The 18,552-nt window shown below is 35.6% G+C and overlaps 1 protein-coding gene across 3 annotated transcripts in view; it reads left to right on the top strand.

The window, feature by feature from the left end:
• Nucleotides 1-18,552, top strand: part of NUBPL (NUBP iron-sulfur cluster assembly factor, mitochondrial) — a gene marked incomplete at its 5' end in the record, with an annotated part of 71,234 nt that overhangs the window by 10,582 nt on the left and 42,100 nt on the right. For 2 of the 3 annotated variants that reach the window (XM_083864150.1, XM_083864149.1), the window contains 3 exons: nt 3,956-4,046; nt 14,618-14,657; nt 14,747-14,837. In XM_083864150.1, coding sequence (XP_083720276.1) covers nt 4,010-4,046; nt 14,618-14,657; nt 14,747-14,837 — 168 coding nt within the window. The remainder of the gene's footprint in view (nt 1-3,955; nt 4,047-14,617; nt 14,658-14,746; nt 14,838-18,552) is intronic. The other variant, XM_083864151.1, reaches the window with a different exon arrangement.

Raw genomic sequence — 18,552 nt, 5'->3', positions numbered from 1 at the left:
TGAAAACTAGTTTTGGATTCTTCATCTAGGTGAGAGAAGTTTCTAAATTAGATTGAAAACTTCACTGTATTTTTAATGGGTTAAGAGCTGCAGTGATTATGTAATTTTCAGTACCTCAGGAAGAATATTGTCAGAAGTCTTTATAAAGGTCTAATGGGCAAATTAAAATTTTGCTGAGAAGATTAATGATAGTGAAGTAGAAAGAATTACTTAGTCAATGATGTAAGAGGAGTTGAAGTTCTTTATTGTGTAATTTTTTTTGTGTGTTCTTGAGGTTAGCAGGGATCAGATGAAACCATGACAATACCAGTACTGCAGGAATAGCAAATCCTAGCAGTAGTTAGCTGTGCTAGACTGTTTACCTACAGTGGGAGAACCTTAAAAGCATTGATGAGAAGGTAAATGTGAACATTTGTGAGTTTTTAAGTGTAGCTTTTGCTGGCATGGGAGTACTTCTGTATTTTCATGTGCTGAGACAATATGTTTATTTCTAATTTCGTTCCTGATGGAATTTTGATAAGGATCTTATGCTGCATGAGGAGGTCATTGATACTGCATGTATTTGTATATTTTTTTTAAAGTAGCTTCTAGTGATGTGATTAAATCATATGGGAACAGTTACATTGGCACTTGTATATTTAGAGTTTAAGCTGCAGAACTTGTAGTACCAAAAAATAAGATGTCTAGAAAATATTTTCCAGGCATAGTAAACCTGAAGGTTGATTTAAGCTTTTTTCCACAGCTGGGCAGGTGAAAGGAAAAGGACAAATGTTAACTTGACAACAGCTGTTTTGAACTCAGTTATTGCTGTGCCATCTGGAGAGATGGAAATGCTGTTTGTTTAATAGCACAGGAGAGAAATATGTTTATAAGGAGAAAATCCAGCCATAAGGAAATGGTGGAGTTACATTTTCTGAATCCTTTTCCTGCCTGAGTGCTGAGGGAGGCTGTAGCAGTGGTGTGTGCTGTGCTCTGAAAAACACTGAGTAGCATGGGGACGTCTACGTGCTTGGGTGTGCTTTAATTTTGCATTTCTGTCTGTGTAATGAGTATTACTTCAGAAAGAAAATTGGTATGAGAAGTATATGCATATTAAAACAATGTCAGAGGACATAAGAGGCATCTTAGAGCTTTTTCCCCTCCTCCTTTTTTCCTAAGTTGCCATTTTTGGTTGTGCTTTTGATTCCCCATAATCTATTCCTTCTGCCCTGATGTTGTTTTTACCTTGTGTGATGTTGTGTATGTTTCCTTAGGATTTGTTTTAATACAGCAATGCTTTGAAAGATGTGCTGTTTTATTATGTGAGGTGTGGGTTGTATGGGGAGAAAAAACCAATTTATTAAAATCTAATTTCATTTTTTAATTATTGTAACTCATGCATCTGGATTATATTTCACTCAGCATGAGAAGTATCTGGTGATTCTGATTAACAGTTTAATGTGGTAGCATCCAGGTGTGTGCATATTATTTCTTCTCTTGGGGATTTAAAACAATGTAAATACTGGAAGAAGTGATCTGGACTGTAGTGTGCATGTCTTAAAAAATCCCTTGGTAGGTGCCATAATATTTTTCTGAGATAATTAAACCTGGAGTAAAGGGTTATTGGCGTTCTGGGGATGTTTACATACTGCAAAAGCAGGGATAGCTCATTGGGCCAATGCTTTCTGTGAAAGCTGCTACTTCTAGGCAGGTGGGAACTCAACTAACATGTTGAATTGCTTGGGGAAGAAAAACCCCCTGCCTCAGGCTATATTAAGTGAGGTTCAGTCAGTGATTTAAAGATTTCTGAAAGATCTTTTTCCTGTAATCCTGTAGAAAGCACTGTGCTTACAGGAACACTTGTGCGTTTGTTAACATGAATTGTAGAAACTTGAGAATCTTTTAATTATTCTTCTGTTTGAAGACAACAGTTTTACTGAACCATATCCATGAACAAAGAGTGCATCTCAGAAACAGGCACTTTTCTTACTTTGGAAAAAGTGTGTAAATTTTTTAGAGAAATGGTCAGGTTTATTGTAGTAGCTTGGTAATAAAATAGTAGCTAGATTTGTAAAGTCCTCTAGTTAATTGAAAGATGTTTTTCTCTAGTATGGATGTATTTATTCTTTATTTCAGGAAATTTTGTACGCTTAGATAATATAGGTATAGTAGATATAGTGCAGCTGACTCTTAGGAACAAGTGGCCTGTAGTGGTGAATACTTGACTATGTCCAGGAGGTCATGGAGTCATTCTCATTCATTTAGGTAATGTTAAATCTTCAGTCCCTTTGGGCTGAAAGTGAGATCATTGCAGTCATCAATAGTCACAATCCTTGCATGAGAGGGAAAGTCCTCAAAAAATTAAGGGGAAGTATGTCATCAGGTTTAAACCACTGTGTAGGTTTTTCAGCAATGGCTTGCTCTCCTTTGGGAAGGATTTAGGTAGAACAGCCTATAGATGATGTTGTGATGGGTTTGATTAGCTGCCAACACACATAAAGGGACTGAGTCATGAATCTTTCTAATATTTTAAAATAATGTGTTTTGTACAAGAGTAAAGAAACTCTAATAGTCTGTTTTCCATGTCTTTAAAGTCTAACATCAACATGGGTCTTTTCAATGTTTTTGAAATTGCAGCTTTTTACAGTAGGCAAGAAGGAGAAGAATTTGTTACAGTAACTCCTGAACTTTTGTCTAATAGTTTTCATAAGACATTATAAAGAAAAAGTGTTTAAAAACCTAAATTAAATAATATATATAATTATATGTGCTTTGCACTGTTTTGCTGATAAAAAGTATATTGAATAACTGAATCCAAATTTAGTTGATTTTTGCAGCAAAAATTTATTTTTCAAAGTATGCAGTAGATCAAATGTGGTCATCCTTTTTTCTTTTACTTATCTTTCTATCTTTCCCATCAAAGCTATAATAAGAAAATGGCTTAATATGAGATATCAAATTAGGAAAGCATCATGTGAAAAATGAGGTACCCAGTTTGAACCATTGAGAGTGGAAGTCTGCTTTGGCATTGTTGGAAAAGCTCCTCTTGCTACCTTAACCTTTCAAACAAGCTCTTAAACATACTTGTTTGCAGTTTTGCAAAATGTTGAATGCAGTTAGCTTTCTATATTAGAGAAACTTGACATTCAGCGCTTTAAAGGGCTTGCTCTTTACTCCTTAATTTGCAGAACTTGGTAATTGGTACTGTGTTTTGCCATCTGTAGGAAAAATAGCTTAATTTCCACAAAATATGTGTGTATCTTTTAAAAAAGCATAGAAAGGAGTTTTGTAAGTCTAGACTACATTGTTGAAATAATTTTTATTTAAAGTTTATTTCCTAATGTACCATATGTAGCTGAATAAAGCCATTTTTAGCATACTTCTGTGTAAATGTATTGGATTAAAATGTTATTAATTAGCTTCAGAGACTTACATTTCAGTAACCTCAAGATGTCTGCAAAAAATGTACTCTGACCACTTAAAGGGAAGATAAAAATGTTTTTTATGTTTTTCACATTCCTTGTAATCACTAGTATGATTTAAGTTGCATTTGTTCGCATATACTTACAAACCTCCTGTTTTGTTTTGCCTTTTTTGTTTATTTTTTTTTAACATAATTTGATAGCTTTTTAAAAAAGTTGAGGTGTTAGTTCTGTACAAAAATACATGGAGTAGAGAGAATTTTGCTTCTAATGGTTGTTAGTATGAAGTGTCCAGTGTAGTTTACACTGTAAGCAAGGAACTGTCCAAGTGAGGATTTTCTGTATGGAGAATCTGGCTCTTGTAAAGGCAGCTCACCCAACTTGTAGACATTGTTATATTTCATCTTGATATTTAGAGGGAAAGGAGTAAAGGATAAATGATGTCTCAAATTAAGATCTTATTTTTTATTTCTTTAAACAGTATTGAATTTTGTTCAGCTAATAACACACAAAGGAAGACATTTTGACAGTTCCTTCTTTTGTTCCTCACACAGACGAAAGAAGTTGGTTTACTTGATGCAGACATATATGGACCTTCAATTCCAAAGATGATGAACTTGAAAGGAAACCCAGAATTAACACCAAGTAAGTGGAAGGGATTTTTCTTGCTGTCTTTTCTGTACAGGGACGAGCATGGTCCACTCATGGGTGCTTCCTTGGTGTAGCACAGAAGGGTTGCAAACAGAAGATAAATACTGAGTATGTATTTATTTACTTCTAGTATTGAGGTTACTTTCAAAGCTACCTTGTACAACTAGGAGCATATTGAGAGTCCTACTTTTTGTTAATTTTGGTCCATGCTGTCTCATGGATTTTTTACTAGAGACTCTGGAAGGGAAGGTTATTTATCAGTAGTTTTAAAATTGTTATGTAGTATCCTACAATAGATAACTTTCAGTTAAAGAACAAAACCCACCAATCTAGGGAAAGAGATAAAAAAAAACCCCAAAACCCCAGTAAGAAAAAGATCATTACAGAAGCTTAAATAAAATTATGCCCTGTTCTTTGGATAAAGAAAAAGTAATATATTTCCATGTGCTGATGCACTGCATGTGCTCATAGAGACAGCTGTCAAATTGAGTACTTCCTGCATTTAAATACCTGGCTTACAAATGCAGGTTTTATTTAGATAAATTCCCCAGAGAGAGAGAGAGTACTTAGTTTGATTTGGTGGATTTTTGTTATATCTTTTGAAGTCAAAAGGCTGCTGAGTGATAAATAAATAAATAAATAAATGAGCCTTTTCATGTACCATCAGTAGGATTTGAATTCCTGATACAAATGGAAATATTCTTGCATTCACTTGTACTTTAAACTCCATTGAGGATGTATGTCATGCAGGCTTTGTTTTCCTGTAACAGATTTTTTTGCTATGAATTGTATTTGAAGTGCATTGTGCAATATGAACACAAAAGGGACTGTGTTGTGGTGTTCATATCTCTCTCTTGTCATTTTTATCTGACGCTGACTTTTGTTTCTCCGTTTTTTCCTTGCTGTCTGAAAAATGGATTAGATAATTTAGAACTCTTTGGTCATTTTGCTATGTACTTTATCAATCCATATCTAATTTAAATCCATTTCTTGAGCCACAAATTAAGAAGCAAATTGCCCATTCTGTTTCTTGTCGTTATACAAATTATCTTGCTAGGAATGCAAGAACTTAAGACTGTATTCACTCAGATATTGAGCAGCTCAGTTTTGCTTCAATGACTAGATATTTCTGGTAATCAGATGAATAGAATCCACTGTAAGCTTTGTCTTAACATGTTTCAAGCATTGTTAAAAGTGCACAATTCAATGTAATAGAAAAAAACCTGGAAGATTGCCCTGAACTGAAGCTGCTGCTGTTGTCTTGTAAGCACTAACATCTTGATCACTGAGATATATTCTTTCTAGTACTGTGTGGAATGCACAAGTAAATATCAAGATTTAAAGAACCTACTTTTTTTTTTTTTTAACAGACCGAGAAATGAATTTGTATATTTCAAAAGCTTGACAGATGACACAAGTCTGCTGAGAAAGACATAGTAATTTGGTATGAATAACAAGATAGAATTTGTATTTCAGGGATTCTGTTCACTGTGTATTTTTAACTATTGAGTTGATGAAACTGAAGAGCAACAACAAGAGAAGTGCTTTCAATGATGGTTTCATTGTGAAATAGGAAAGACATAGGAAACTTTAATTAAAGTTTAATCAAAGATTCCTTTAATGAGTGACAGATGGGATAAGCTTGCAAAGAGAAGTGATCAATCATAGGTGTATGTGTATATATATAGATGTATATAAATATGTTGGTATAAAAACATATATGACATGTATTTTGGTATAATGAGTTTTAGTGTTATCTTCTGGTTTCTTACTATATTTTCAAGAGTAAAACAAGCTCTGAGGAAATACTGCATATCAACTGAGAGAGCCCAGGTTCTCTGTGTAACAGAAGTGCATAAACTATGTCTACATAACAAGTCAATTAAAGAGATTTTTCATAACATAGCAATAATTAAAAAAAAAGCTTTCATCAGTGTGAGGCATGGATTTAAAAATGAACCTGTAGAGTAATCCTGGGAGGTTCTGAGCACTTCTGCCATCTTTGATTTCTGTTTCTTTTCTCATATGAAAAGGGATTAGGGATGCCCAATACCATACAAAATAAGTCCATGCAGCAGTTATTACTTCTGAATAGAAATAATGATGGTTATGCTATAATTTAAGCATTTAGAATGAATTAGGTGTTCTTAGTGAGGAGTCTGTATAAATGGAAGATACTACATTAATTTAATTTTGCAAATTGTAGTACATTGAAAAGTCTGCTAATGTTTAGTAGGCTGTCATTCAAAATACTTTAACTAAATAGTCAGGGAAATACTGGTTAATAAGTTCACCACTGAATTAAATTAGCTCATGGAGGATTATCTAACTATGGAATTAATATTAACATCAGCTACAATATATATGCAGGGCAATGCTAATAACATAAGTTACAAAAGCATTACTTCTATTCTTTCCCCAAGTAATTTATTTAAAAAGCAGTTTTCTGGTTTAATGAATCGCATGATTTCATTTTTTTCTCCTTTTAAATCTGCCATTTAAACTAGATGGCAGAGTAAAAACTATCATATTGCCAAAAACATTTGCCATCTTGCCAGATAGATAAAGTTTCTTTATCTAGTTTGTTTATGAAGGTTTTGGTGGGTAAATCTTCATGACAGGTGACTCTACTCTTAATATTTCAAAACTTTGTTGCCATTTCATGTTAGCTTTAGTGTCTTTCATTTCTTAATAAAATAGTATATTCAAAAGATCAGTAGTAGACATCTATTTCACAATTTAAAATAAAATGTAATTTCTTAGAGAAAGCTAATAGTGTTTGTGGCTGCCCCACTGAATCTAATAAAATTACAAGAACTATGGAAATGGACACGTGAATTTTTTCACTGGGATATATTTACATCTCTTAAGACTGTGATGGCAGACTCTCATAACAGAATGTGAAAATTTGAAATGGTTGTGACTGTTTAAAGATGTCAGTTGGAATAGTATTAAGGGGTTGTGGTGCATTCATTTGAGGGTCATAAACAGAAAATTTGGGGTGGACTAGTGAAACAGACAAAATGTTACGTAGGTAGCATAGTTACTTCCGTAACCGTGAAGAAAATTCTTCATCTTTGCTAAGGATTTAACTTAAAGGTAAGGCTTGAGGTTTCAAATTGTTTATCATGCTTTATCAGTGGAACTGCATCATGATGAATTTTTAAAAAGCCCTAAATTTGATTCTTTAAAAAAAATAATTTTACCAGCTCTTGATTGGTGAGCAAGTGATTTTTAGATTGTTTACAGTGTAAATGATATGTTTTATTGATTCAATTTTGAAAGTAGCCTGAACTGAATCCCTGTGTTTTACTTTTGGTGGTGTCTTACCCCAGTTTATGTGGATGGCAGAAGTACAGTAATCCCATGTGTCTAACATGGGACAAAATAACGATTGAGAATGGGGTAATTAATTGTGGTTTATGTTTTGGAGATTTTTTCTAACGTGGTCAAGTAGTTGAAAATGAGAAGACTTAATATTTTATTCTGGACTTTGACTATTGCCCTCAAACCTGTAACAATAAACCTCAAGGTGGATTAGTCCAGCTATTGTTGAGTTCACTTGTGGAAAAAATCAAAGACCTTGGAGGGGAAAGGAGATAGAGGATATGCAATTCTGCAAGGAATTATTTATAGGCATACAGTTGTTAGCTGCTGTTTAAAAGGAAAAAACCTTTAGGAAATTAATTTATTAAAATTTTATTCTTCATTATATATAAATTCATACGGTTACAAAAAGTGTTAAGATGAGAAATGCAGTGTAGTAATTAAAGCCTTCTACTGAGAGCAGTCATTTTTGGATAAAGGGCAAATCAAATTTTACCAAATGCTATTGCAGTGTAAGTTACTGAAGCACTGTAACTTGAAATGATACATTTGAAGTACTTGAAGGCAGATTTGTATTACTCTTTATGTTGTTAATCCTGCAGTGCAGTAATTCCAAATGATTTTATTTGAGTTGTGGTTAGCAGATATTTACTATTTTGTAAAGTTTACTCTTAAAGAGACAAATGGGGTTTTGGTTCAACTTGTATAAAAACTGGAGTTAAATTGCAAAATAGCTTTGTTATAGGAATGTGATAGATACTCTTTATTATACATACATAAACAAAAGAAGTTAATCATGATTTTTTACACTAATCACATTTACCTTTTTAATTATTTCAGAGGAATAAATGTTTCTATTTTTCTGCTAGAAGAAAAATTGAAGAAATGTAATCGATTCTGAATTTTCTCAGTATTTTTACCTTGCAATTTCAGTTTTGTGCTTTTTTTTTTTTTTTTTTTTTTTTTTCTGTGGGCTTCTTACTGTTTTTCTCTCTTTCCTTCTTCTTTGCAGTACAATAAAGTGACTTTTTGTAATAGAAGAATGAAGCAGAATAGATCAAAAACTGGAAAAAAAAGTGGTTTAATCCTTTCCCTATAGAGCCTAGAGGCCAACAGTGACAATAAGAGTTTAAAAGCATCTCTTTCTTTTGCTTTAGTTGATGATCTAATCATGTATATGCTGATATGGTGTGGGATATCCCTTTTGGGATCAGCTCTTCTGGTTGTGTCCCCTTCCCGTTCCTTGTGCACCCCCAGGCTGCTTTGCTGCTGGGGTGGGGTGACAGGCAGAAAAGACATGGACTGTGTGAGCACTGATTAGTGATAATGGAAATATCCCTCTGTTATTAACACAATTCTAGTCAGAAATCCAAAACATAGCCCCATAGCAGCTACTGTGAAAAAGAATAACTCCATCTTGGCCAAAATCAGCACAATTACACATAATCCTTGGAACAGTTTTTTTTAATCTCATGTCTTTTCATGTAAATTTTTTTTTGAGGGGGGTTTGATTACAGTATTGAACCTAAAAAGGCTGAATTGACCCAAATGCATTGAGTTCTTGAGTAGTTTTGATTTAAAAGCAATGAAAGTCCCTAGTTAACTGGAATGTTTTTTTGAAGTTGGGTCTTAAATTAAAGCTGATATGTGATGAAATCTCTGCCCCTGGGGTTCCTGCGCTCCCTGTCCTGCTCTGCTGTCCCTGTTCTGTGACTGACCAGGCCAGTCCCCCTGTCACAGCAGCCAGTCATTGCTTCAAGTGACTGAGCGTTCCCAGAGGTTTTTGTCTGTCAGGACAGATCCCTTAAACTGAATGTTGGGTTAGTCTGTTTCATTCCTTGTGGGTATAATGAACTAAAAGAACCCACCTAAATTAGTCAAATAAAGCTTTTGATCCACTATAAATAAAATAGTTGGCTCCTTGGGGATCTGAGGGCATTTCAAAATCTGGGTTATTTTAGCAATCATAGGGAAGATGTTTGAGATGGAAGGTAATGGCAGGATACTTAAAACTAGTCCTGTGTTCTAAACCTATTTTAAACCTAACAAGTCAGTGCTCCTTTAAAATGTAACAAAGATGTTTCTAAATCACTGTGCTCTTTACTTATGCCAGACTTGCTTTTGAAGTACAGTCTTCCAGCAAGCAATTAGTTCTTTTGCTTTTAGGTAGGACTGATGAAGTCATATCTGCAAAACTGTTCTGTTAATGGCAAAGCTTTTACAGAGCTTTGTTTCCTCTGCAGTCTGTTGGGAGGAAAAGAACTGTAAAACCTTCTCAGGTAATGGGACTGGTAGACCCTCTAAATACGAGAATCAAATCTCTTGGGAAAGTTGCATTTCATTATGCACATATTTCTTGAAATTGAATGGTGAGCATGGAATTATGCTCTTTAAGTCTCATTACTAGTTTGCTTTGGTTAAGTATTTGGGATGTCTTCTTGGTTAGATAACACTATTAGTGCAGGATGTAATGGGCAATCACAGCTTTCCTTGTGTGGAGCTCTTCAAGCTTAAAATACAAATTGTACTATTTCTGGGGCAGTCCTGCAAATAAACTTACAACAGAGTGTGAAATCAAGCCTGAAGTCTCAATTAGTCTGTCACTTGCCATAGAATATTCTAGGCTTCTGGCATAAGCAGTTAAAACAATGACTACAGTTAAAGCAAGGATTTAAAATATATTACTTTGGCTAATATTTTGGTGACAGCATCCTTTACCCTCTTTCATAGATTGGTGTCACTGTTTTATTTCAAGGTACCTTAGTGTGGGCGCTGTTTCACACCCACACAGAGGACAGCAGGTCAGACATGGAATGCTTCTTTATTTTCTGACTCCATCAACTTATATACAGTTTGTACAGAAGGCCAAGGATTGGCCAGAAAGTTGTGACCTCATGGACCTCATTGGTCACTATTACCATCAATCAGGTTCTCCTCTCAGGGGACAACTGTGCAAACACATAGATAATTTCTAAAAATACATATAGTTTACATGAAGGAGTGTGAGAATCATGCTGCAAAGACTGAAACACTTGAAAGCAAGAAAAATCAGGACAACACCTTGGGGGGGCCTGTTGCTATTCATTCCCCTCCCCTCTGTGGCATTTGTTTCCTCTTTACCATTCTGGGGGTGGAATTCACTTGCTTTTGCTTTGGAAACCAGAACTACTTCAGACATGCCTGGAGTATGGTTTTCAGGCTTCTAGCTGCCCCTTCAGGAGGTGTGTCTTTCCCTGTGCCTTCTGTCAAATCTGCTAGCCCTGTACAAATCTCAGCTCCCTAAGGCATCCAGAGTGGCAGGAGACATCTATGTTTACACAAGTAAAGCCCAACCATTTTTTTATTCTTCCTGTCTGATGTCTCCATCCTTCCTTCCATCTTTGAAATGACAAAAAAACCCCAATTTTGTCCTTAGTTCAGATACTTGAAAACTCAGAACAACTCTTCTGCATTTGTGCTTGCTGAACCAGTGAGTTCAAAATACTTTTGCTAGGGTGTTGCATGGTCCACTATATTAATATTTAATAATTACAAGCTACCTTTGCATTTCTGAAACGGTGTAATGCCCTCTAAGGAGGTGCAGTGTAGCATCACAATCTTCTGGAATAAAGGTCTTCACTTACCTGATGGGGTAAGACTGAATGTCAGCTTCTGCTTGCACTAACATATCTCTCAACAGACCACTTCCAACAAAAACTAAGCCAAGAGTTGGAATGGCTCCTTGTGGCTTAACCCTGGGCTCCATCATGTGTGATTGTTATTTGGGAAGACAAACACCATAATGCTGAATATGCTCCTGTTTCTTTTTTGTTTCCCCAGCTTTATATGCGGAGCATGAGGCCATATGGTGTGGGATATCTCTTTGGTCACTTGTGATCATATGTTCAGGCTGTGTCCCCTCCCACCTTCCAGTTCCTTGTGTACCCCCAGCCTGCTTTCTGCTGGGGTGGTGTGAGAAGCAGGACAGTTTTTGACACTGCTTTCATCACAAATCCAAAATGTATCACCATACAAACTACTGTGAAGAACTATAACTATATCCCAGCCAAAACCATATATATATATATGTATGTATGTATGTAGTTCTGTACATGCCTTCTGTACTGTACTGACCCTTTGACTCTGGCCATCATTGAACAGCTATGTCAGTCTTTTTAGAGAAAAAAATGGAGTAACTTGTATATCTTGTTAGGATAGCCTGTTTGCAAGGCTTGATTTGTTTGGGGAGAAAAAGCTTAGTAAAAAGTAATTACAAAATGCATCTTCACTGATGTAATGAAGATCCATCTTCATTATATCGATGTTACTCTTCCCCATGTGAGTAACTATTCCATCTTCAGACCAGTCCCACAACTTGTTTAATCAGCAGTCTGCTGTAATGCTGTCATGTATTTGCACATCTGCCTTTTCTCGTGCCCTACTTGTATTCTATCAGAAAAGGCATTTGCTGACATGTCATGGCACATCAGCATGTGCTGGGTTGATCTTACTGATCTGATTTTGTATGTTCAGAGTAAACACAGCAGTCTTTTACTTAAGACCATCAAGCCTATTGGAAGATTGCAAACTAGGCTATTTTATTTATCTCTTGGCATAGGTGGTATAGTATTGCTGTGTGTTGTGATTTTAAGAAATCTGTTCTGTTGTGTGTTGAATTTTTGGAGCTGTATGGTAGGCGTCTGATAACTGAAAAGCTCTAAGAGCAATGGGAATTAGAGATGTTACTGAGATCTCATTAAGCTAAATCTTCTTTATATGTTATGTTTTAGAAGATTTTCATGAGACCCATGGTGAAAGAGAAGGAAGGCCTGTTGCTTTTGATGAGACAAGGGTGATTATCAATGCCCACTGAAGTACTTTAGATTTGAGATTAGTCTTAAGAATGATTTTTAGCAGTAGGCAAACAGTGGGGAGCTCTGCAGTATTTTATATTACTTTGAAAATATGAAGAACGTTATAGCCAGAATATACAGCAAGTTGTGAATTGTTCCTGTGCATTGTATAAATTGGATTAAATCTTGCTGCTCAGAGCATTTTATAGTCCTTGTTGTTAACCAAAGAAAATAAGATGCAGTTTTCATGAAAGGAAACTCTGCTGTTGAGAAATAAACTGTGCATATATATATTTTTTAAAAAGGGTTTGCTGCTCTGTAGGTTAGTGTTTGTCTACTCACAGCAGCTCTTGTATTTTGTGAAGGAGAGGGAGATGTTGGAAGGTGTGTCAGCTCAGTCTGTGTACCTGGTCTCTGTGCAGAAGAAATTGTCCATGCAGGTAGTGGATGTTGAAATTTCTCTGTGTTTGACTGACATAGTGTAGGGCAGTTGACCTGAGAAGTGGCTTAGTATTTTGGTGAACTTCCCAGAATAATGTATGTTTTCCATTCATCTTACTCTCCAGTTCCTGAGCCTGATCATTGGCAGTCAAAGCTTGGCCTCCCCTTTTTTGTTTGTTCTGCTGTAAAATTGTCTCTATTTCATGATTAAAAATGAAGGAAAACTTGAGTCTACAGTGACTCTGTTGCAAATACTTTTCCTATTTCTTTTTTTTTTTTAACCTCTCTCTTAGGTAAATATGTAGTAATTTCTATCAATACTTGTAACAGTATTTTAACTTGTAGTGGTATATATCTTGTTACCAAGGACACCAAAACAGTGCCTAGAGATGGCTCTAGGCTGTAGTTCAATGTCATCAGCCTCTTCATAACTAAAGTGTCTTACTGCAGGGGGAGAAGTAAGACTGTGATTGCTGGAAATGTGGTTAGACAGTATAATGCCACCAAAGTAAGCCCTGACTAACACTGAAGAGCTGCACAAATCAAGAAGAGCTGTATCCACTGGTACAGTGTATCAGTCCAAGCCAATCTCTTTTTCAGTAAGAGCTCAGTAATAACTCATTCCTGAATGCAGTAGTCATACAATTGATTTGTTTATCTTCCTGTTTTGTTATTTTTGATTTGTAAACCAAAACATCCAATTTAGTCTCCGCTGTATTTCTACAAAATTACATGCCTTGAATGCTCACTTACTTGATTACTTGAAAGCTTTCATCTGTAGAGTTTGGCTGTTTAATTTGTATGCTCATGGTTGTTATTTTGTCTGAATTTGGAGTTCAGCTTTGAATGCACTGTTTTTATTTTACTCACATTGTTTTTATTTTACTCTCTATGTATTTTACTTTGAGTGCATCAAGGATTTCTGTCAAAATCTGTGTTACAGTATGTTTTATATTGCTTAAAATATTCTTCCTATTTTCTGCTGGTCCCTGCCTGTGCATGGTCTTCGAAGACATCAGCTAGACCAAATAGAATTCCGTTTGTTCTTTTTTGTGTGTGTGCCATTTTGAGATAAGTTGTGGATTTAGATAGTAGAAACCACAAAAAAGAGTTTTGACTTTTGCAAGATTTTCCTTTTGAATGCCTTCTTTTTTGTTTTGTTTGCTCTCTGCTTGTATACCCTTTTGCCAGCAGAACAATTACAATATTCCCCCCTGCTTTTTTTTCTTTACACTGGAGGGCATAGGAATAACAAGCGTGTCAAAGGCAATACCTCTGCAATATTCAAATAAGCATCTTTTGTTCCTATAGAGATTTTAGAAGTCCCGCAGATTTCTGTCAACGTGAAATAATCTGAGACTAATTACCTGGGGCTGTTGACAATGTATAGTTTAGGAGAGGCTTTATTTGGTATCTCTACTCTAAGGTTTCTGTAACAGATTTAACAGAAGGAGACAAATTCCCCAAAACTCTGGTGTGTTAATGGGAATACTCTTCTGATTCATGAAATAAGTGAATAGGATAGATTAAAAAATAAGAATTAAAATCCCATTGTGTTGTATGACTTTGGTTTTGTTCCAGTATAAATGACTCAGCTTTTAGTGATTCCTGATAGGGAATCTATGCCTTCCAGCATAGGGATTTCATAAAAATAGATTGATTTTGGCAGGACAAAGTGACATTATATTATAAGCAAATACATTGTTATTCTGGCGAAAGAGGAATGGTATTAGTAAAATGTAATAATCTAAGAAAAAGTGGAGTCAGATTCTTGGGCAGAATAGGTAGATGTATACATTCAATGAAGAGATGAGGGGGAAAAATAAGCAACTGTTTAAATACAGAGGGAAAATTGCTCTTAAAAGATAAAAAAAATGTGTAAGCTCATTTCTTAAAAAAAACCAACCAAAATACCCTAAAACTGTCTCCCCTCCAAAAAAATCCCCTTGTTTGCTTTTGTTTTAGAAAATCTAATGAGGCCCCTTAAGAACTATGGAATCGCATGGTGAGCATATGTTTTTATTTAAATCAAGCTCCTTTTCAGATGTACTTGGTATTGTGCTGTGAAGCTCAAGGTTTGCTTTGTTGTTTCAGCATGTCTATGGGTTTCTTGATAGAAGAGACTGCCCCGGTGGTGTGGAGAGGGCTGATGGTAATGTCAGCTGTTGAAAAATTGTTGAGACAGGTAAGACTTAGTTATGTATTTCTCCTTTAAAGTAATCAGTTATTTTTAAATGCATTTGACTGATACATGAGTCCACAACATTATTTCATATGTTGGTGGTGAGCATTTTTGTGTCTTGGTCCTCTTAAATTCAGGTAAAGGGGAAAGCTGATATTTTGTGTTTACCTATCCCCCTGAAACAGAGCTGTTCTGTGCCTTTGATGAGTGAATTACCCCAATTTGCCTTCCTTCTCATTGCTTTTCATGTTTCTTTATGCAGTTGTTTTTTAAAAAAAGGCATTTTGAAGTTGCCTAATGATTTGAATGTATAGATATCTATGCATATCTACAGCTGTATTCCTTTATGTGCTTGTTAATTCACCAGCACTAAGAATTCTTGGATGGCATTTGACGTGACAGGTACAGGAAAATAATTAGCTACAGTCTCTGTGTAATGCAGATAGATTGTTAGTTAATAAATTTCCTGGCATGTAGATGTAGGATGACTTCTTTATTCTGTGGCAGATTTTTTTTTCTTTTATTGTGAAGAGATCTGTGAAGTGCTAATGAGACAAACAGCTGGAAAAATGCATTAAGGTTGCATGTTTAGACTTTGAAATGACCCAGATTATTCACAGCTGACATCTAGGGATCTGCTGTATACAGCCTGGAGATCACAAGGTTTCTGTATGTCATCTTTAAATGATTCCAAATATTGTGCTACTTTAACAGCTGAGAAGAATAATTTTTTTCAGCCTTTTCCTGTTTTTACTGAATCCTCCTTTAACATGGATTTTAGAAGAGTGGCACGTACTGCTCTGGTCACAAAAACCACACACCTGCCAAAATTTCAGGAAGAACATCTTTGTCTAGAATTGACTTTTAAAAGTAAGGAGTATCCATGCCAATAGCTGTGGAGAGCATTCTGACCTCTGTGTGCTGTGTTGTACTGGCTGGCTCAGGAAACTAGAATATAAAACCTCGGAGGTAGAAGTCAAGTTAGCACCTGCTGTATTGGCATGCTGTGCCCTGGAGGCTGGCAGGCAGTGCAGTGCTGCTCCTCACTCAGTGCTGTCCCAGATGGGAAGCGTGTGCCAGCGTCCTTGTGCAGGATGTGGGTGATGCTGTGCACTGAGCTCCCTGCTCCCTAGCAACCAGTGCATTACATGCTGGCCAGCCATGCTGTGGGAACCAGACAAGTCCATTAATGCTCAGGGCATCGCTGATTTCCCTGGCAGTGGAACCTAAGCTGTGAAAGAGGAAGGCTTTATGGCTGAATTTCTCCTGCCCACATACATTTTGCTTCTGCATAATGACCAGGATAGTCTTAAATCTGAGCTAGAAAAAGTTTGCATCTCTTCCTTTAAAGAGAAGCTCACAGATCACAGGGAAAATCAGTGGGTCTGTCTGATGTCCAGGTGGCTTAAAGAAAGGAAAAAATGTTTTTCAGACTGAGATGTGCTATTTTGTTTTTTAAAACTATAATCTCCCTTCTGCACTTATCAGCCAGTCTCAAGAATGGGTTAACTGTAGAACCAATAGTTTAATAACTTTGGACACCTAAACAAGAGAGAACCACAGCATATGATGGTTATTTTAAAGATACTATCATTCTATTTTATATTAAAAAAGCTTCTGTGATCTGTTGGAGACTTTAGAAATTTTTCTTGTTTTCTCTTTATCTGTTCTGGTTGGTCTTAGCTATTACCTCTTGTTTAACAGGATAAAGTTGCTTGCAAGTGTGAAATACTTCTGCTTGTATTTAACTTTCTAAAATCATATTCCTAAGAAATAGCTTATCTCATTAGCTGCATAGAAACCATTTAAATTAGCTCCCTAATCTAGATTTGTAAAATAATGTAGGAAGTCTCTGTGCATTCAGACAAGCTGATAAGATACTAAGTTCTTAAAATAATTAATTCAGCCTGATAGAAAACATAGATGTTCCCAGACTTTTGCCCTAAAAACACTGGTGGTATTTAATATTTGCATTTACTGTTAGATGGTGGAGAGGTTTTTTGTTTGATAGCATCAAGACTATGCATACACTCTGTGAATAATTTTGGATGTGTTTTCTTTCTTTCCATATGAAAAAAATCTGTTTTCCAGAGTTTATTATGCATCAGATACTGCAGTAAAGCATTTGAATTGCTTACTTTCCAAATTCTGTAATGGGGACTTGTTGACTCATAAACATGTGTGCCTGAGTGTTTAAATGCTTCTCTTACACTTGGAACTTGGAAAAAATTATGGAATTCTTACTCTGTTAAATATGTATGTTAAATGTATACATAATGTTTTTTGTATATACTTACTGCATGCGATGTCACTGTTTGTGGAATAGTGTCAGAGTCGTAGATAACAGGCAATAATAATGAAGTATTGAGTAATGAGTGCTTGGGGATGCATCTCTCATGAGCAAGGATGGTTTTCTGCAACACATCATGTTGTTCTTCTTTAGGAGAATTTGAAAGAAATGTGCCTTTTAATACCAAATAAAGTAAAGAGTTTAGGATACTGTATTACTTATATTACCTATATATTGATGTATGTGTATCAAATTAGTATGTAAATGAAAATATATAGCTTATTGATTCTGTAGCAAAAGAATTGGTCAATAGAAAAGAAGTGATGATTTTAAGCTATTGACAGAAATACAGAAGGAAATTATTTTTCACCTGTAGTGAAAGTGAATTGCAAACAGTAATGGAACATTTGATCTTTATAAACATATTCATAACTCTTGCTGTTAAATATATCTCTAGTTTTTATGTCTTGAAATTGCCCAAAATTTTATTGTGGCTAAGAAGTGACTTCTTTCTTAACATAACAAGATGTGCTGTGGGCCCATTTACACTTTAGGAAGGTCTGTCACTTATCTGGGTTTTAACTCTTATTTCCCTGTCACAGTTATATTCATGTAAAAAGTCTTTCACCTCTGTTAACACTTCTTTTGAATCTTGCTTGCCCATTGGTGAGCTAGGAGTTTAATTTAAGTTTTAAAAGATAGCTCTAGTTTTAAAAGATATCTCTTTTCTTCAAAGATAAAATTAAAGTCCAGGTAGGGAAGCTTTAATAGCTCTCTAGTGTCCTCCAGAGCACTGGGCTTTTTCTATGCAGTTTTCACTTCACTTGAGAAGCTGCTTACTCTGTTGTCTGGTCCCATTTACTTTGTTCCTTTGCTCTGTGCATCTTGACTCAGAGTGATGGTATTTGGTTCAGATTAAACGACCTGCCTCAAAATGCATCATCTTGCTGTATTTGTTGTGGGAGTGACTTGTGATTAACCTTTAGGCTAAGCACAGTAAAGATAGGATTTTTTGAGAGTTGCCTAAAGCCTGTACTTGAACAGTAATGTGTCTGAAAAGCTGTTGAAATAAGTATCAAGTAGGCAGCTAAGAACCTTAGACAAACAAGGATTATTGAGAAAAAAAAAAAAAGACAAGGCAAGAAAATCTTGCTGTCTGATTTGAACTGCTTTCTCAACAGGGATTTCAAATACCGCTACTACTGTCCCATACACTCTGTATAGCAAGTTTTCTAGCACCATTCTCTTTTCTGCCTAGGACATCTCAGCAGCTGAGAGGCAAAGGAGCAATTAGAAGGGTGCAGATACAAACCTGCTGTATGTCTTGGAATATTGTTGTGGCGATTATTCTGCCAGAAGGCTCTGAGAAAGGAAGTGGCACTGTGCTGACTGCCAATTTACTATCTGCTATAGTCATAGAAGCAATAT

This window comes from Zosterops lateralis (assembly GCF_965231275.1).
Source record: "Zosterops lateralis genome assembly, chromosome: 6".
NCBI classification, from domain to species: Eukaryota; Metazoa; Chordata; class Aves; order Passeriformes; family Zosteropidae; genus Zosterops; species Zosterops lateralis.
The sequence above is the reverse complement of the archived record's forward strand: the minus strand, read 5'-3'. Positions and strand labels throughout refer to the sequence as shown.